Source organism: Mustela putorius, unplaced genomic scaffold (assembly GCF_011764305.1).
Source record: "Mustela putorius furo isolate JIRA1106 unplaced genomic scaffold, ASM1176430v1.1 tig00537288_pilon_pilon_pilon, whole genome shotgun sequence".
Classification (NCBI taxonomy): domain Eukaryota; kingdom Metazoa; phylum Chordata; class Mammalia; order Carnivora; family Mustelidae; genus Mustela; species Mustela putorius.
In genome coordinates, this window is record NW_025422426.1 from 16,194 (window position 1) to 38,201 (window position 22,008).

Here is a 22,008-nt window from a genome sequence, read left to right on the forward strand (position 1 = left end):
TTTAGCCTCTGGAGCGATGTCCCTCAGCGGAACAGACTTTTAAAAGTCCTGATTTTGTGCGCGGTTGCTCCGCCGCTTGCCGGGAGCCGGCCCCTCCCCCCGGGGTCTATCTTCCCGTCGCTTTGGATTCACTTCTCTGCCGGTCCTACCTTTCAGAAAGTGGTTGATTTTCTGTTTCCAGAATTGCTGTTCTTCTTCTCTTCGATCTGCCGATGGATTTTCAGGTGTTTGCAATCTTTAGATAAGCTATCTAGCTGATCTCCGGCTAGCTGAAGCAGTCTCAGCTTGCTACTTCTCCGCCATCTTGACTCCTCTATATTGGCTTTCTTCATAGAATTTTGGGTTTAGTTTTTATTGACTAATTCACTGGAAATTATTAGATTTGCAACTTAAAGGATGTGTCATTGTTTCTTTAAATAATAATAACGCATCATACCTCTATGTATAAAACGTTCTATTTATAAGGTTGAAGATCCCAGTCTTTTAACATTGTAAAAAGAACTTGTGTATCATAAATTTTTGTCTTGTTTTGCGCTACATAAAGGCAGTAAAAAACAACAGCATTTGTTCTAGAAATGCTTTTCTTCAGAGAAGCTGATTTTTGTTAATGTCTAGATTCTGTCTTCAAAGTGCAGACTAGCACTTTTAAAAGGGGAAAGGAGGAAAAATTGAAAAGAAAAATTCTGAGTTACAGAATGTTGTTTGCCAGGACTTTCTTGATCTACTGGACTGGATCTAATGGTAATGGTGGCAGCTTAGGACTCTGCTATGTGGGAGCAGTTCTTAAGGTCCTTGGACTTGCTCTGAACCCTGGAAAGTCTCTATTCTGTCATCTGGACACCTGGCAGGGCTATGGAAGGGTCAATCTGCTTTCCTATTGGATCATATCTTCTGAGGGGCCAAAATCATGTCTCATTAAATTCTGTATTCTCAGTGTTTAGCACAATACTAGAACATTGTGGGATCTTAATAATGCTTTTTGAATCATCAATACAGAGGAAAGATTGCTAAAGTAGTCCTATAAGTTTTTTTTTTTCCTAAAACTTTTTTTTTTAACATCTCTGAGATTTTATTCTTTTTTTTTTTAAATTTTTTATTTTTTATAAACATATATTTTTATCCCCAGGGGTACAGGTCTGTGAATCACCAGGTTTACACACTTCACAGCACTCACCAAAGCACATACCCTCCCCAATGTCCATAATCCCACCCCCTTCTCCCAAAACCCCCTCCCCCCAGCAACCCTCAGTTTGTTTTGTGAGATTAAGAGTCACTTATGGTTTGTCTCCCTCCCAATCCCATCTTGTTTCATTTATTCTTCTCCTACCCACTTAAGCCCCCATGTCCTATAAGTTTTGATCTAAAGTACTAACATAGTAAATACATAGCCTTCTTTCTTCCACACTCCCCAAATGAAACTTTCGGAAACCACGAATTTATTCTCAAGAAGGGAAACCTAAAGCATAACATTTAAGGTAATTTTTAATTATTTTTATCATTTTCTATGGTTCTTTCTATATGAATTTTATATGTAAGACATTTAGATTAATAAAAAGACTTCTCAGAACACAGAACCATGTGAACCATGTGTATGTATATGTCACTTTCAACTGACAGGTCCTTCAGAATCTTATAAAATTCTTTACCTGACATCTCCATCCTCATGTTTCCAGGAAAAGTATCTAGGTTGCTGTTATCAACCCTACTTCCTGGGAAAAAAAAAAAAAATAAAAATGATAAAAGCTATGAGAATGGGAAATGTTAATGATTTTCAATTTAAGAAAAAAATACTTCCTATTATCTTCACACTGCTATGTTCCATTTCAGTGTGAAAAGGAGAGACTTTTGACATGTATTCAAATGCACACTTTAAGTCATTCTATCAGAAACAGAAGCATGTTCTTTTAATCATTTTACAGAGAATATAGCTCTAAAGTACAGAAACATTTAATCTAGTACAGCCCATATGATATTGGACATGAAGTGTACTCGCTGATATTGAGCAAATAGTTAGGGGTAAATATTTAACATGTGGTAAATAAAGTGCCATGCAGCCATAGAATGGGGAATCAACTTTCAGCTTGTACTCAGAGGAAAATGTGATTTTTCTTACAAAACAATATATTTGGTATTCTTCGCCAGTCAGTTCATCAGGGTATAACAATCATAAGTGCAGATGAACAAAGCAAGTCTAAAAACAAATAACAAAACTGACAAAAATTTAAGGGAGAAATAGAAAAAATACAAAAAATCATAACTGGAAATTTTAGCACCTCTCTTCCAACAACTGATGGACTAACTACCAAAAAAAGCCAGTACAGATGATCTGAGGAAGCTATCAACCACCTTTGGTTAATTTATATTTATAAAAACACCATACTCTTTAATTGCAGAATACACATTTTCAAATGCACATACTACATTTACCAAAATAGACCAGATGCTGGGCCATAAAACAAGTACCAACAAATTGAAAAGAATTGAAATCATAAGGGATATGTTCTCTGACAGCAATAGAATTAAATTATAAGTAACAACAAAATAACTAAGAAAACCCCAAATATTTAGAAATTAAATGACACACTTCTCAATAGTCCATGGATAAGAGAGAAATCACAGAGAAAAAAGAACATATCTCAAACTGAATTATAATGAAAACAAAGCATTTCAGCATTCATTGAATGCAGCCAAGGAGGGGTTTAGTAAGAAGGGTATAGGTCTTGATGCTTATATTAGAAAATGAGAGGGGCGCCTGGGTGCTCAGTGGGCTAAAGCCTCTGCCTTTGGCTCAGGTCATGATCCCAGGGTCCTGGGATCGAGCCCCACATCGGGCTCTCTGCTCAGCAGGGAGCCTGCTTCCTCCCCTCTCTGACTGCCTCTCTGCCTACTTGTAATCTCTATCTGTCAAATAAATAAATAAAATCTTAAAAAAAAAATAGAAAATGAGAGACAGCTGAAATAAGTCACCATAGGTTTCACCTTAAGAAGCTAGGAAAAAAAGTAAAATAGATCCAAAGTCAGTAAAAAGGAAGAAATAACAAAGATACAAGAAGTCGACAAAATACAGAGAAAATTATCAAAGCCAAAAACTGGTTCTTTGAGAAAATCAAAAAAGTTGATGAAGTCCAGTAAGGATTGGCCAAAAAAAAAGGCAGGGGGTGGGGAGGGAGAACATAAACTGCCAGTCTCAGGAATATAACAGGGGAATGTGGGGCTCAATTCTAGGACTCCGGGATCACGGCCTGAGGCAAAGGCAGACGCCCAACCAACTGAGCCATCCCACTGCCCTATTTTGTTTCTTAAATTCCACATATAACTGAAATCATATAGTGTTAGTTTTTCTCTGACTTATTTTGCTTAGCATAATACATTCCATCTCCATCCATGTCATTGCAAATGACAAGATTTCATCTTTTTGATGGCTGAGTAATATTATGTATATCTCCCATATCTTCTTTATCCATTCATCAGTCAACAGACATTTGGGCTCTTTTCTATAGTTTGGCTATTTTTGATAATGTTGCTATAAACATTGGGGTGCATGTGCCCCTTCAAATCAGTACTTTTGTATCCTTTGTGTAAATACCTATTAGTGTAAATGCTGGATTTTAGGGTCTCATTTCCAAAATTATCAAAATAAAATAACAAAAGAGTTCTGTGATCTGGCAGATTCAGGGTCTGCTATTTATTAACTCTATCAAACTCTTAAACATATAAAGTTTCTAATAGTCTAGTGGCAGAGAAATTTGTTTAAGTTTGTTTTCTACTCCAGTGTTTTCCAAATTTAGTCATAGGACTCTTTTTTATGGCATATTCATTATACCCCATGGGCCAGCATTCAAGGATAGCTGTTTTTGATACATTGCTTCATACTGTATACCCAATGACATCCCAAAATAGTTTGAGGAATTATTCAATGAAAGTTAATATATTTTTAAGAGAATATATTAAAATGTTTAAAATAGAAATAAATAGAAATAAAAAAAGAAAAATAAATAGAAATAGAAAATAGAAATAGAAATAAAAATTCAAAGGAGAATTACTACCTAAGAAAAAGGTAGTAAAACAAACAAAGCCAACAAAGCTATAATCATTAAATATTGTTTAGATCTGAACTTTCTAGAAGCTAAGGCATAAAGGGGAACTTGGGTTATTGTCTACACAAAGAGGCACACTGGTCTTTGGAAGAGATACAGTTTTTTTCTGATATTAAATTTCAAGACATTTTTCATATTTATCACTAAATAATATAATGGGCAATGTCATCAGGAAACACAATGACACTTGGTATGGCTGTTTTTAACACCAGTTCTCAAAAACAGTTGACATATATTATTAGGAAGTTGCCTCAAAAAAGTCATTTCTATGAAATATCCCTTCATAAATATTTTTGGCTTGTCAAAGATACATGTGTGTGCCTAACCAAAAGTATGTGGCAATGGTCAAAGAAGTAAACCTTGAGCTTCTGCAACCATAGAGGGAGCTTAAAAATGGGCAGTATGAAGTGATTTGACCATAGGTGCAATTTTAGCTTGCACCTATGTGTCAGAAATTAGTGTCAGAAATATTCTTTGCACACAAAAAAAGAAACATTCTTCTCATTTAATATGCAAAATATAAATTGTTCCTTCTTTTTCAGCACCAGAGGGGCAAGAAAGGGCAACCTGTCAGGGACCTCAGAGGCCTAAGATTATGAAAATATTATGCAAACCAAAAGAAGAAACTGGTCGTTAACACTATAATTGATAAACATTGTGCTAAAATTAAACTTTGAATTGGTGTGTAAAGAGAAACTGGGGAAAAAATGTGGGAAGCCAATACAAAGAAGTAACCAAAGAAAACAATGTTCAAATAACAAAAGAAGAAAAATAATAAACCTGAACAAAAATTCTCCTAATAGTTACAGAGGTTTTCACTAGTTTCTTGATGAAGAGTTATTATAAATCAGTATCAGGAAACCTCTCATATATCATGTTAATATCTTTTTTATTATTACAATTTAAACATATAGCCTAATTCTTAATGATTACAATTGCCTAATTCTTACTGTTTAGTCATTTTAAATAATGCTATTTTTTTCTTCATAAGACCCTTAGTGAGAAGATAACTGCATTCAAGACCCTGGTCTCAGACGAGGCAGAAGAGGTAACTAGTACTCTCTAAGGGGCATGTTCTCTTTTAGTTGTGCTATACATTTGACACAGATAGAATAAAGACATTAGAAAATTAAGCCAGTGTTTAAATCATTTTAAGGCCATCTCAAAATCCTAGCTGGGGTTTTCCCAAGAGATCCATATCTTATCTATCTCTATTCAACTGAAAATTCTTACTTTCAGGTAGAGGTGGAAATCCTGAATTGATTAAATTGCTCATAAACTCTTCTAAATTCACTTTCCCATCCTCTGAAAGAAAAAAGATGTGTCAGGGAACAGGGAATATGATCAAAGACTGGCAACTATAGCATAATTGCTGTACTGAAAAACAGTTTATATATTTGGTCTTAAAATACAGACATATATATTCAATAAAAAAGACAAACTGATACATATCATTCAGATACATACATTCATCCCCTACAGATCCTCCTTTGTGTGATGCTACTGAATATAAGTAGAACCCAGTAGGGTAGTAGGTTGATAGAGCCTTGGATAATCCATGAAGAAGATAAACCCCTTAGGGATTCTTGAAAACTTCGAACAGATGCATGTCAACTAAGATAAAGGATATCTAGAAACATGACTCACCTGTGAGAGTCATATTCTGTAGTAATCTTTCAATCACATCTTCAGGTAATGGAACTCCTATATTTTTCATAATGGAGCCTAGTTCTTCAGGAGTGACCATATTTTTCCTAATGGCAGCCAGAGTTTTCAGGGGGCCTTCTTTTTCTATATTCAAAAAAATATACAATGTATGAAGTTAAAAAAAAACCACTCAAATATCAGTACTGGGTCCTGGATAATAATAACAACAACAACTTCTAGTAGTAGTATTACTGCTACTTCTATCACTTATTAAGTATTCTGTCTGAGCTTCTAAGTGCTCTATATACACCATTTCATTTAATACCACAATGATAAGAAACCTTTAGCAAGGTTAGTCTGCCTAAGCATCCACAGTTACTAAATGAGAAGCCAAGTGTGAAGTCTGATTTCATAGGCAAGATGTTTAGCCACTAGGCCAAACAAATCATTGCAAATATTAATTCTAAGACTAAAGAGTGATTACATAAAAAGAAATCTTAGGACATCTGCCTATACTCACCTCTGGCATATCTGAGGCTGGGAATTCTATTAAAGCTATGATAACTAGCCACACAAGTAATTACCTTGCCAAAAATTAGATAACCATCCATAGTTTGATGTGACTGTTCTTAATTTTTTTCATTCAGTGGATACTTAAATGTATCCAACACATGAACACAAATATGTCCCCCAAATAATGAAAAGACTGGCACTGCTATATCAATACCAAAGAAAGATAACATTCATTTCTGAAAGTACCATGTATGAATTGTTCAAGTAAGAAGAAATTTTGAATATTATATTATCATAAACCCTATCCCATCATAAATATTAACGCAGTGAGAGATTTGCTTATAAACCACATACCTGGGAAAGTTTTATAGGCCCCATTTAGAAAATCAAAGATTAAGGACAAAATATTTTGTCACTTGAGGAAACACCATTATGGCTATTTCCCTAAATATCTTGGCTCTGGTGAATACTTTCATCCCTTGTAGCTATCTAAATTAGATCTTTTGCATTTAGTTCAGTTTTAATTTTGGAAACTAAAATTTAGAGGACATTAAGCAATTTCAGTTAATCTCAAGAATATGAGCTGCTCCAAGGAGACCCAGGGGATCCAAAACTGTTGTGAATTTACTAACCAAGTGTCATTTAGCCTAAACCTCAAGGAGACCCAGAAGTTCCACAGACATCACAGATACCTCACTGTTGGAGAAGTCAGTTAACTGAACACATTAAAGCCAGATTATATTTGATGTTTCACAGCTAGGTAGTGGAGTAAGGGAAGAATACCTATTACATAACATGGAGGAAGCTTAGATGTTTCAACATGTTCCTATAATTGTTTCAGTAGCTAATCTTCTCATGATAAAAATCCCATTTTAATAAAACGATAATAGGATAAAAAAGAAAAGGAAATACTGATCGAAGAAAATTTAGTATAGCTGACACACAATGTTACATTAGTTCCAGTGTAAAAATTAATGATTCGAAAGTTTACCCATTATGCTATGTTTACCAGAAGTATAGCTATAATCTGTCCCATTACATCACTGTTACAGTATCACTGCATTCCTTATGCGGTGCTATTTATTCCTGTGATTTATTCATTCCATAACTTGAGGCCTCTATCTCCCTCACTCCTTCACCCACTTTGCCCAACCCTCAAACCTCCTTCCTTTGGGCAATCATCAATATGATCTGTGTATTTATATGTTTGATTCTGCTTTTTGTTTATTGGTTATTTGTTTGGCTTTATTTATTTATATTTTTATTTTCAAGTAATCTCTACACCCAATGTGGGGTTCAAACTTACAACCCCAAGATCAAAAGTCACATGTTCTATACACTGAGCCAGCCAGGCACCCATTTGACTATTTTTGGATTCTACTTATAAGTGGAATTATATGGTATTGGTCTTTCTCTGCCTGACTTATTTCACTTAGCATAATACCCTCTAGTTCCATCTCTGTTGTCTCAAATGGCATTATATCATACTTTTTATGGCTGTATAATATTTCATTGTATAAATATACCACATCTTCCTTATTCATTCATCTGTTAACACTTAATTTGCTTCCATGTCTTGGCGATTATAAATTATGCTTCAACCAACATAGGAGTGCATGTATCTTTTCGAATTAGAAGAGAATATCAATTTTATTCCCACAGGATTTCAGAGTGTCCAAGACACTGGCACCTCATGGCAGTCATCTTGATCACAATCTTGAATACCAATCACAAACTTGGATACGAAATCCAGATGGACTTCATATATTTATCCTTTTTGAGTGATGGAAAAAATACTACAATTTCAAGAAAAGGTCAGACAAGGATTCCTTATTGATTCTTCATCCCAGTACATTTGTTATATGTATGTTATAACATGTTATACATGTTATATATGTTATATGTATTAGAAAGCTAGACAAATGCACAAAATTGAAACTGAAGAATTCTACTCAAAATTTTTATTGTTAAAAAAGCAACATGGACGGGACTGGAAGAGATTATGCTGAGTGAAATAAGTCAAGCAGAGAGAGTCAATTGTCATATGATTTCACTTATTTGTGGAGCATAACAAATAGCATGGAGGACATGGGGAGTTAGAGAGGAGAAGGGAGTTGGGGGAAACTGGAAGGGGAGGTGAACCATGAGAGACTATGGCCTCTGAAAAACAATCTGAGGGTTTTGAAGGGGCAGAAGGTAGGAGGATGGGGTACCAGGTGGTGGGTATTACAGAGGGCACGGATTGCATGGAGCACTGGGTGTGGTGCAAAAATAATGAACACTGTTATGCTGAAAATAAATAAAAAATAAATTTAAAAAATTCTCACTTACTTGAACCTTTTGTAAAATATGGCATTTTCTTTAACTGGGTCAGACAATCTTTTAAGTCCACTTTCCCCTCATCTGAAAATGAAACATAAAGAAATGAAAAATCCAAAGATACAAAAGAATGAGTCACAAGATATGCATGTTTACTAAACATTCAGAACCAAGTTAGTCCTGTTTTCTAACTCTGATCCTGCTAAAAACATCTCATATTAACTATGAAAAGGAATATGATTATGATGACTCCTGTGGTCTTTTTTGTTGAAGAGCCAATCCATTTTATGGATTTTACACATATTTCCAATTGGGACCATTTACAAGTCCTACTAGAACCATTTATGTTTTTCTGATTTTTTAGAAGTTTTTAATTTTATTTGAGAGATATAGAAAGGGAGAAATCAAGAGAGGGGAGAAGAGAGAGGGAGAAGCAGGCTCCCTGCTGAGCAAGGAGCCCAATGTGCCCTGGGATCATGTCCAGACCCAAAGGCAGATCCCCACCCACCCAGATGCCCCACCATTTATGTTTTGAGGGAAGACAAGAAGATATTCACTAGAAGTACCATAAACCAAACTCAACCATACCTAAAGAAGACTATATATACTTGTAAGCAAAGATATATTAATAAAGGAAGTGTGCAGTCTTTTGTCTTTTGTTAGTCATATACTTGGAACTTAAGAAAAAAGAATACTGTAAGGCTTTGTACATAAGCTAATCATCCCACTGGCAGGATTTCAAAAATACCAGTGTAGCTCTTCAAGGAGTGTGGGGAAACCAAACTGGTAGTTGTTATCACCACATTAAAGCTTGGCCCTGTGCTTCATGGGCTTGAGAGAGCTTGCTTCACAGCCCCTGTCCAATAAGAATGTAAGATTCACACCTCAGGAGCCAAAGAAAGGGAAAGAAGAGTGGAAGATTTTACTTCCCTAGGATAATTCAATATGAGAATAATCCAAAACAAACTCTCATCCAGCCTAATAGGGAAAATCTAATGTTATTGAACTCATTACATTTTATGCCTAATCAATCAGCTCTGTGGATTCATGAGTGAAAGTAAATAGAAGTTTGATACGTAATAAATGACTCAGAAAAGGAATACTTACTATCAAGAGGAATAGATGTAAGTACCTCCTGTAATTCTTCCTTTGGGCAATAAATCCCCAGGCCTTTCAGTATAGATTTTACTTCATCAACATCAACTTTTTCATTGGTGACTTTGTTTAAGGCATTTGCAAGTTCCTTAACCTCTATCAAGAGAAAGTATTTTCAGTTTAGATACAAATTCTAAATAATCAGCTTAAATTATAATTCAAAAAATTCATATAGGTACCTAGCATTTGTTAAAAGATGGTATAGTACCCACCTTAAATACTCTGTTGAGGTACATATGCATCCAACTCTCACTTCATCCATATAAAATAGATCCATTATATAAAGCAAACTCATAGCAGAAATTAAACCTTGATATCTGTCTCCTTCTTGTGCATCTACTTCTGCTTCTCATGTTTCCCACATCCTTTCTGTATGTGTCCAGTGATCTCTCTGCTGCTCCCCAGTCACTGTCACCTCAATCTGCCTTTTCCCCATTCCTTTATTAAACTGAATTTGTCTTATACTGACAAATACAGAGTTCAGAACCTTGGTATACATGGGAATAGCTAATAAAGCCGCTAACAGAATGATTATTGTTTAAATAATTGGAAACAAATGTTAATGTAAGAGAGACTTTTGTCCCTCCCCCCATTTGTCAGTTTCCTCTTTATTTAATAACAAATACTTTAGTAGTGGCTTAATATAAGTATAACATATGTATTCTTTCCTACCCTACCTTCTTCCTTCTGTCTAGAAGACACTTCTCCCAATTCTTCCAGTAGATGATTCCTTTTCATCCTATCACATCTCAGGACATGCTTACCTGGCCATCCTATCTAAATTAAACCACTGCACCTTAATGCTCTAACTCCTTCTTGCACAAGTTCTCCTTAACATTTAGCACAATTTGTAGTTATTTATTTGTTCATCTGTCTTTCTTCAGTGAGTTCTCCAGGGTCAGAGACCAGTATATACCTCTCTTTCTTACCAGCACAGTGCCACTTGTTTGTTGAATGAATGGATTGAATTAATGGTCTTCCTGCTCCTATTGGTTCTGTAATCTAATACACTGTTAAATCAATCTTTAGAGACAGCTTCACACCTGAAACTCTCTTGCCCGAAGAATATATTGAGACTGTTTTGTTTTGAGGTAACATTTAATACTCCCTTCAATGTAGACCTATCAACTATCTCTCATTCCTCATCTTTCAAATCCTATTTATGTCTCCATTCTTTTCTTCCCTTCTAATGTCTAGGTCTCAGGGTTTTCTTGCTTTATCTCTACCTACCAAGATGTTACCCTTTCTTCTACGCCCTCCTCAATTCTTTTCATATGAATCTAATCTTCATCTGAACTCTTAAAATAATAAATATGTATCACTAATTTGATCTTATAGCACATTAGTTATTTTTTATGTAAATGACCTATCTCTTCATCTAGATTTTAAGATTCTCATGGCCTATCTCATGCACATTTTTTGTTCAATATATGTGTGGTGATCATGAAGCTATTAACTTATAAGTTATAGTATAAAATTAATACTATACTAAAACATTAAGCTACAATACAGACAAGAACATATGTGCACGTGGAATCTTTGCTGCGGGGTTTTAGGTATAGTACAATTCCTTCAAACTTCACTTTTCTCATTCTTTATTATAATACTCCTACTTAATAGTAGAGTCATAAAAAATAGCTGATAAGAAATAAATTATGTAAAGAACTTAGTAAAACATCAACATTATACAAATGTATTATTGTCGCCAACCATTATTTGAAACCAAACAAAATTAAATATGTCTGTAAAGAATATGAAAAAAACTATGCACATTTTTTCCCCAAGATACTTTTTATACTAAAAATAAGAGTTGGAGAAGAATTTTGGTAAGTTCATAAAACATGAGGCCATTAACTCATTTTTAAAGTGAGTCAGAACTTTCCAAAATTATACTCAAAAGTTAGATATTTCACAGAGGACATCCATTATGAGATGCCACAAAACATTTCTTGGTGCCACAATCAAAAAGACCAAGATTCAAGTTGGATGGATCACTGATCCCAATAAGTTATACATATTTCCATCAGGATGAGAATCCACATATTCTTTATGCAACTACAAAAAAGAATGAGAAAGCTCTTTACATTCCAATATGAACAAATATCAAAAATATATTGTTACATTTTTAAAAAATCAAGGATACAGAACAATGTACACAGTATGCTTCTACTTATGTAAAAAGTATGTGGAGGGATATATATATGTTTTGTTTGTTTTTTCTTGAGTGCTCTACATACTACCTACATTAGAAACCAGTTACTTATTCATTAGTTACTAGGGGAAAAGGAATAGGAATTAAATAGAGAGATCAGGTATGAGGCAAAGTTCCACTATGTACCTTTAAATACTTTTAAACTTATGATCTATGTGAAAGCATTACTTATAAAAAATTAAATTTATTAATTAAAACATTTAAGGGTCATGTATTTTGGCATTCTTGTTAGAAGACATATTATTTACTTCAACTACAAACTTACAATGTTACAAACTAGACTTTCATGAACATAGGAAGCTCACCTTCATCTGAACTCTTAAAATACTAAATGTACAACATTCATTTAATTTTGTACTATATACAAAATTATACTTTTATGTAAGTGGTCCCTCACTTTTCAACACTAGCTAACAATTTCCTATATTCAGAATGTGTATAAAACTTTCTAATTATTCTCACCTCTAAAATCTTGCAAACGCTTATTGCTCTTCAGTGCCAAAAGGGCAGTCTTTAGGGAAACCTCTCCCTTTTCTGTAGACAAAAATAGAACAAAGAAAAAAATTAATAAATTCAAAAAACATAAAGCATTTTCACTGTGAGCTAGGTTGGTTCACTGACTGCCCCCTTAAAGCTTCTTATGATTTTCTAGATATGCAAACTTTTGTCCAGAATGCAATCTACACTCTCCCTATAGAAATCCTATTCATGTCAAAACCAGCTCATAAGTCTAGTTTTCTAAAAAGCCTTTCCTTGTGCCTCTATGATACCCTGCTAAAGTATACACTTCCCTTTTCCTTTCCTTCACAATCTGTTTTCTGGAAAGAAATGTTTTTATTCATCACATCCTCCACTCTTCAAACTGCTCTAATCTGGCTTCCATCTCCTTGGAAACTGCTTTTACCATGTTCATCTGTTAACTCTTTATTGCCAAACTAATGAACACTTTTTAACTTTTTGGTCTTATTTAATACTTTCCTCCTTCAAACTCTTTTTTCACTCGGCTTTTTTTTTTTTCCTCCTCCCACCATTCTAGCTGCTTCTTAATGTCCTTTAAAAACTATTCTTTCCCCACCATTACTTAAATGTTACCATCCCCCGTGCTTTACCCTTGGCCCTCCTCTTGTTACACTATATGAACTATTTCTGAATTCTCAAGTTTCTGTTCCTAAGCCAGATCACTGTCTACTACACATCTTCAGCTCTACGTCTGCAAGCCCCTCAAACAAAATATATCCTTTGGGTGGAGGATTTAAAACACAAATAAATTAATTATTTTATTTCTATGCAAATAACAAATCTTTGGGAATTTTGGGTCCCAAATCTTTGGGATCAAATGCATTTATTACTTCCATATTGCCAAACTTTGATTTAATTGGTTCTATCTTTATCCCCATGTGGCAACTGGAGCACTCACTTTAGAGGGAATCTGTCCTAATTCCAGTCTATCAAGGAAAATCTGTAAGTTAAAAACTCCCTGCGATCAGCAAGCAGAGAATGGCAGGTGGCAAATGAAACTCTCAGTGATTTATTCTAATTGCATTTTCTTTTACCTTCATATCTTAAAAGGTTGTAAGAAAAGAGAGAGAACAACTTTCTGTGGTTTTGACAGTTATGTTTACATCATTTTCTAATGACTACTATTGTTCATGGATGCTGAGTATGAACCTAGTTTGAAGTGTCTGCTGTCAGCTTGCACAATGGGTGCCTAGAAACAGGAACTAGGAATAATTGGATGCATTCAGTACATAAAAGTATTGGCTAATATTATTACAAATAATTTTTATGGCATCCTCTTATTTATTTTCACAATTTTCTTTACTGATTTACTGCTTTATATTGAAGACAGAAGAGACAAACACAAAATGATGAAACAAAATTCAAATAAAAGAATGAAAAATTAAGATGAGGCAAAATTAAAACAAGCAATAATTGGATTAACCTACATCATCTTCTTAAAATAAAATATAATTTATTATAAATGAAACCCCTCCAAATCTCAGTTTAAACTGTTATTCTGGGTTTTACATATCTGAAAGGAATTATCACATATTAATTGATTAAAAGAATATCTGAGTATTTCTGAGAAATAAGTTTTAATGGAAGATAATAAATATCTAACAATACTTTCTAAACAATTGGGAAAAAAAGGAAACATAAAGTTTCATCTAGGTGGCAAACTTTATAAATGACCTCCTATTCAGTAATCGTAGTTCCTACTAAGGTTTTTTTTTTTAATTTTTTATTTTTTATAAACATTTATTTTTATCCCCAGGGGTACAGGTCTGTGAATCACCAGGTTTACACACTTCACAGCACTCACCAAAGCACATACCCTCCCCAATGTCCATAATCCCACCCCCTTCTCCCAAATCCCCTCCCCCCAGCAACCCTCAGTTTGTTTTGTGAGATTAAGAGTCACTTATGGTTTGTCTCCCTCCCAATCCCATCTTGTTTCATTGATTCTTTTCCTACCCACTTAAGCCCCCATGTTGCATCACCACTTCCTCATATCAGGGAGATCATATGATAGTTGTCTTTCTCTGCTTGACTTATTTCGCTAAGCATGATACGCTCTAGTTCCATCCATGTTGTCGCAAATGGCAAGATTTCATTTCTTTTGATGGCTGCATAGTATTCCATTGTGTTATATATACCACATCTCTTGATCCATTCATCTGTTGATGGACATCTAGGTTCTTTCCATAGTTTGGCTATTGTGGACATTGCTGCTATAAACATTCGGGTGCACGTGCCCCTTTGGATCACTGCGTTTGTATCTTTAGGGTAAATACCCAGTAGTGCAATTGCTGGGTCATAGGGCAGTTCTACTTTCAACATTTTGAGGAACCTCCATGCTGTTTTCCAGAGTGGCTGCACCAGCTTGCATTCCCACCAACAGTGTAGGAGGGTTCCCCTTTCTCCGCATCCTCGCCAGCATCTGTCATTTCCTGACTTGTTGATTTTAGCCATTCTGACTGGTGTGAGGTGATATCTCATTGTGGTTTTGATTTGTATTTCCCTGATGCCGAGTGATATGGAGCACTTTTTCATGTGTCTGTTGGCCATCTGGATGTCTTCTTCGCAGAAATGTCTGTTCATGTCCTCTGCCCATTTCTTGATTGGATTATTTGTTCTTTGGGTGTTGAGTTTGCTAAGTTCTTTATAGATTCTGGACACTAGTCCTTTATCTGATATGTCGTTTGCAAATATCTTCTCCCATTCTGTCAGTTGTCTTTTGATTTTGTTAACTGTTTCCTTTGCTGTGCAAAAGCTTTTGATCTTGATGAAATCCCAATAGTTCATTTTTGCCCTTGCTTCCCTTGCCTTTGGCGTTGTTCCTAGGAAGATGTTGCTGCGGCTGAGGTCGAAGAGGTTGCTGCCTGTGTTCTCCTCAAGGATTTTGATGGATTCCTTTCGCACATTGAGGTCCTTCATCCATTTTGAGTCTATTTTTGTGTGTGGTGTAAGGAAATGGTCCAATTTCATTTTTCTGCATGTGGCTGTAAGTTTTTAAAGCAAAGATGCATATATTGTGTATCCAGAAATACACAAACACTTAAACTTTTCCCATTAGCTGGAAGAACCTGAAAAATAACTGAGACAATATGATTAAGGTCAAAGAAAGAAGTGGAAAGCCAACTGTTTGTTTGATCTTTCCACCTACTTCACACTGTATTGAAACTATATATTTAACCTGTTCTCCCAACAGAATGCTTTAAATTTACTTACGCTTTAAGCATTCATTTTTACTGTATTTGCAGATTTTCAAAAATGTATCCTTCCCTCATAGATCTCATGGAAATTTCCCCAAATAATCACTTTTCTCAAACAGTTATAAAGCAAAATGGTTTCAGTGATGGTAAAGATGGCATATATTATTGAATGACACACAAAAAAGCTTTCGTATCTAGCTGAATGAGTTAAGGAAATCTTCAAGGAGGTCACATTTTTACTGACATGGCAGTATATCTGAAGGTTAACAGATTCATGAGGAAAATGTATAGAAATATAAGTGAGTGTGGTGTGTTCTGGGAACTGTAAGTAGTTTCTTAATTTTGGATTTAGTTTAAATTACTTAATTTTTAAATTAAGTGTCTTGAAACCTTACAAAAATGTGTAAGAAAGTTTGTGGGAAAAGGTTAATCTAACACGTCAGATAAAAGGAACTAGATTATTTAAAAAAAAAAAAAACCTGTATAATTTGTGAAGGAATTTAGATTTATCTGTTCTCATTTCAATCTTTTCCCTCCATCATGCACTTCATCAAACACACTATATCCTAAGCCTAACTCATCCTTGCACTAAAGCCTGATCCTCCTTCTGTATTCCCCAGCTTATTAAAAGGCATCACTAGGGAATGTCTCCCAAGCCAAAAATCTGTTAGTTACCCTCAACTCCTTTCTCTCTCCCTTCCCTAACTAACCAAACAATGATGAAGTTCTGCCTCCTAGAACTCTATATACCTGTTCCTTTCTTCCCATCCCTAGATCCAATGCCTTACTTCACAACACATCATTTTTAACCTGAATTACTGCACGCCTTCTAAAATGTCTCTTTGCTTCCAATCTCACCGTCCCCTGCTCTTTCTTAATGCTATCAGAATGCCCATTAAGGGGTGCCTGGGTGGCTCAGTTGGTTGAGTGCCTGACTTTGGCCCAGGTCATGATCCCAAATCGGCTGGGATCAAGTCCCCGCATCAGGCTCCCTGCTCAGTGGGGAACCTGCTTCTCCCTCTGCCTGCCATTCCCCTGCTAGTGCTCTCTCTCTCTCTCCAAACACATAAATAAAATCTTTTTAAAAAGAAAAAAGAAACGCCCATTATAAAGTGCAAAATTTGTCATGTCATTTTTCTACTTTGAAATCTTCAGTGACCCTCCCAGAGCCTTCAGGATAAAATTCAAAATCTGCTGCCAGAAACAAAAATAAAAACAAAACCCTTCTGGATCCGCTCTTGAGTATATGGCCACTTCAATTCTTTCTTTCCCACTCCTCCTGCCACTAAGTACCACCACGTTGATAATCAAATGTCAACATGAAACTGTAAAGCTATTAAACACACACATGCACATGTACACACACATACCTTGGCCATGATGCAGATATTCTGAAGCAGGAGATGTAAGCAATTTGTTTTTAACAAATTCACTAGGCAATTCAGATGTAATCTGTCTAAAAATCCAATGGTATATACCTCCTACCGACTGTTTAAGACTTCCTTGATTTCTCTACCAGCTTTGTTCTTCTATACTTTGTATATACTGAACACTCCTTACCTCCTTCCAGTCCCCTTCCCTGTACTCCCAGTTCTTGGCTAGCTCCTACTCATATCTTAAAAACTCAATTCCAGAGGTGCCTGGGTGACTCAGTCAGTTAAGCATCTGCTTTCAGCTCAGGTCATGATCCCAGGGTCCTGGAATTGAGCCCCTCATGGGGCCCCCTGCTCAGTTGGGAACCTGCTTTATTTTTAATATATTTTTTAAATTTTTAATTAACATATAATGTATTATTAGCCCAGGGGTACAGGTCTGTGAATCGCCAGGTTTACACTTCACAGCACTCACCATAGCACATACCTTCTCCAATGTCCGTAACCCAGCCACCCTCTCCTTATACCCCTCCCCCGGCAATCCTCAATTTGTTTTGAGAGATTGAGAGTCTATTATGGTTTGTCTCCTCCCAATCCCATCTTGTTTCGTTGATTCCTTTCCTACCCTCCAAACTCTAACATTGCCTCTCAACTTCCTCATATCAGGGAGAGCATATGATAATTGTCTTTCTCTGACTGACTTATTTCATTAAGCGTAATACCTACTAGTTCCATCCACATCTTTCGCAAATGGCAAGAATTCATTTCTTTTGATGGCTGCATAGTGTTTCCATTGTATATATATACACCACATCTTCTTTATCCATTCATCTGTTGATGTACATCAAGGTTCTTTCCATAGTTTGACTATTGTGGACATTTTGCTGCTATAAACATTCGGGGGGTGCACGTGCCCCTGCAGATCACTAGATTTGTATCTTTAGGGTAAATACCCAGTAGTGCAATGGCTGGGTCATAGGGTAGCTCTCTATTTTCAACTTTTTGAGGAACCTCCATGCTGTTTTCCAGAGTGGTTGCATCAGGTTGCATTCCCAGGAGGGTTCCCCTTTCTCCGCATCCTCGCCAGCATCCATCATTCCCTGACTTGTTCATTTTAGCCATCGTGACAGGTGTGAGGTGGTATCTCATTGTGGTTTTGATTTGTATTCCCTGATACCGAGTGATGTGGAGCACTTTTTCTTGTGTCTGTTGGCCTTCTGGATGTCTTCTTCTGCAGAAATGTCTGTTCATGTCCTCTGCCCATTTCTTGATTGGATTATTTGTTCTTTAGGTGTTGAGTTTGATAAGTTCTTATATAGATTTTGGATACTAGCCCTTTATTTGATATGTTGTTTGCCAGTATCTTCTCCATTCTGTCAGTTGTCTTTTGGTTTTGTGAACTGTTTTCTTTGCTGTGCAAAAGCTTTTGATCTTGATGAAGTGGGAGCCTGCTTCTCCTCTCCTTCTGCCTCTCCCTCCACTGGTGCTCTCTGTCTCTTTGCTCGTTCTCCCTCTCCAAATAAAAAAAAAAATATCTCTAAAAACTTTAAATATATAATAGAATTCAACTCCAACAGTAATTCCTCCAAGAAGCCTCTTCCAACTACCCTATCCAACCCTGTGTAGGTTAGATATCTATTGTATACATTCCCATAATACTGTTTACCTCTGTCATGGTATTTAATAATTGGTATTCTCACTGCTTGTGATCTCAGTAGACTGTAAGCTTCTTTATCTTTATATATTTAGTAACTAACAAGAATAGGTACTTAATAAAGTTTTGCTGAATGAATGAATTGCTCTCCTCTGAATTCTTACAAAACTCAGTTTCATCACTTGTATAGGAAAAAACAACTCAGTTCTCCTGTGTTTCTCCTTTACTCTCAAACTACTACCATACTCACAACACTCTAGCACCAGATGTTGGGGGGGGTTCCCCCACCAAGTAATTCTCTGCAACATCAGCTGAGCATCCTATAATTTAACTCAATTCTGACACTATCTTCCTGGAGATGGCATCAGGTCCCACAAGTTAAGGGCTCAGTCCCATACAGACTGTCCTTCCTCCTACTTCAGAAGCCAATCACAAGTAGGTCCCCAAGTTCCCCACAACTTATGTCCAACTTGGCTACCAACTGAAGATTCCTATGACTTTCTCCCCTTGGATTCAATTATTTGCTAGAATAGTTCACAGAAACTCAGGGAAACATTTAATGTTTACCAGTTTATTAAAGGATATGATAAGTATACTTGAGAACAGCCAGATGATGAAGAAATACATAGGGTTATGGGAGATCTGGGAGGGTCCCAAGCATAGCAGCTCTGTCCCTGTTGAGTTGAGGTGAATCACTTTCCTGGCATGTGGATGTGTTCATCGACCTGGAAACTCTCTGAACAACTGGGATTTAATGGAGGCTTCAAACATAGGCATAATCAAGGATTCACTCCATTTTTTCCAGCCCATTCCCCTCTCGGGGGATGCTAAAAATTCCAAGGTACTAATCATGGCTTATCTTTTCATCCCCACCTAGGAAACAGAATGCCCCACCAGGAAACTGCCTATTAGAACAAAAGAAACCCTAGTGCTCAAATCACTTAGGAAATTTCAAGTGTCTTAGGAGCTCTATGCCAGGAATGCAGTCAAAGACCAAATATATATTTCTTCTTTTTTTCAAATTTATATTCAGTTATCAACTGTATAGTACATCATTAGTTTTTGATTGTAGTGTCCAATGACTCATTAGTTACGTACAACACTCAGTGCTCATCACAACACAGGCCCTCCTTAATACCCATCACTTTGGTATTGTCTTATTACCAATTACAATATCACATCAATGTTTCCTGGTTATTACTCAAGCGCTGCTATGTAACATTGCAAATGCACTGAGCTTTTATCTCCTATATTGTTAAATACTCTTTTGTTGTTTTATAGCTTGCCTCACCAACTAGACCAAAAGTTTCCTAAATATGAATACTTTATTATTTATTTGATTACATTACATATTACATATTACATGACACCTTACATATAACAGGTACTTGTGATCAGGTCTTGGGATAGGCCCATGCACTGCCTAACGTCAAAGTTGTGCTGTTGACAACAGATGTTGTGCAGTGGCCCCAGTTCAATATGATTGATGAAACCCATTTAATATTGTAAAACAAAAGTTACTTTTAGGAATTGATTTAATATTGTAAAACCCATTTAATATTGTATAAAAACAAAGTACTTTTAGTAATTGATTTTAATTAATTTAAAACACCCATAATAAGTGGCACAAAATTTGAAAATTATAGATTGTTTTATCTGAAAGCTCTTGAGCTCTGATTTCACATTCAATCAATCTCAAATATCTCAAGCTGAGGGCAGAAAGTCTTCCCTTAGTCTATTCCTGGCTAAAAACAGTTTTAGGTCAGCACAACCTTCACAAGAGAATCACTCATGTTCCCTGATTACATAGTAGATGCTAATTTTAAAAATACACACACAAATTACACTAATGATGGAATTTCAACACGGATACTTGATGGGACTTTAAAATCTTATTAATCTTATTCAAAGCCTTTTCCATCAAGATAAAATGCATGATTTCAATAGACATGCTCTATTAGAGTGTTTTTTCCATTAGGATAATAAAAAAAAGAAAATTGTTGGGGAGTGAATAATGGAGGACAGGGAAGGGGAATGGAAAATTATTGTCAATTTTATTTGGACAGCCAACTTATAGGTTAGTATATGTACCATCAAACATCAAGGCGTTTTCGCTAAACATCTGGGGTTCTTCAGACTTCTGTACAGAAACATTGAGGTTTTCATACAAAAGCATCTTGCAGTAGTTATTAATTTGAATTGTTGCTGGAGTACAATCAAACGGTGATCCCAGTCTGGAGGGGAAGGAAGTAAATCTGAATAATATCTGAGGAATCGGTAAGTCATAAATCTCACTTAATATTATCTCTAGTGATTTCCAAAATTCATAAGCCACATAGTCCTTTATGCCAAGTATATGTCACTGCGACGTTATTTGTGTCTGTCTATATAAACCAAAAATTATTAAGATGACATGAGGGTTTTTTTTAATTTTTCAAATTTAAAATGAATAAAACCACAGGTTGTTTTGCAAGTTTAGAAAATGGGCCATTTTTAAGTTTTTAAATAGCAATTCCTAGGGAAATGTTTAAATTGTATGTAAAAAACCAGTGCGAGGGAATTTTGGGGCTATTTCGAGGTATTATGATAAAAGGCCAAATTTCAGAGTTATAAAAAACATTAGTCCTGAATGTCTTTTAATGACATATTTCTCTTCTCTGTCATTTTTTCGGCTAGTCTTACTAACTTTTATTCTAGGATTAGAAATTCCCAAAGCCAAGAAGTAGGGGAATATCGGGTTTTCCGCAATATGATGTGCATCTGAAGGTGGAAATGTCCTTTATTTTTAATATGGACAAGAATAAATGCCCCACCCAAAATTATTAGAAGGAAATTGATGAAGAGTTTCAAGATTACAGGTAATAGATGGGGTTTTCCTATGAAGAAAACAAAATGTTGGAGGTTCTTTCAGGCTGAAGAAGTCCACATTCTTCCCAGGTCTTATCTAAATCTCTAGGAGTTTTCCCTCTAAATGGGATCCAGCTGTGCCTCTATCTGCTTTATCAATGAGTTAAACAAACCATCACACCCGCCATTTGGGTTATAATCACTAGTTTATGTAGGAAAATATTTAAAAGGAGGCAACAGGGATACAAAGGAATTGTGCAGAAAGAGTTGTACTATTTAATAAGACATTGTTATAAGAAACTTCCAAAGATCTTAATCTTGAGGGCCTTTAATGTCTCCAATAAATTCCAGCAGACTTTTCTGTAGAAATTACAAACTGATTCTAAAATTTACATGGCAATGGAAAAGATCTAGAATAGCCAAAATAACTTTTAAGTAGAACAAAGTTGAAGGACCAATACTACCTGAGTGCTTT

The 22,008-nt window shown here is 35.6% G+C and overlaps 1 protein-coding gene across 1 annotated transcript; it reads right to left on the bottom strand.

Moving 5' to 3' along the window:
- Nucleotides 1-1,646: 1,646 nt before the first annotated feature.
- On the bottom strand, nt 1,647-20,920 carry LOC101673309 (calmodulin-like protein 5; the record flags this gene model as incomplete). Its single annotated transcript, XM_045073825.1, has 7 exons — nt 1,647-1,709; nt 5,331-5,402; nt 5,745-5,888; nt 8,589-8,660; nt 9,684-9,827; nt 12,406-12,477; nt 20,778-20,920. Coding segments are annotated over 7 exons (710 nt in total), but the record flags the coding sequence as incomplete, so codon positions are not given.
- Nucleotides 20,921-22,008: the final 1,088 nt, after the last annotated feature.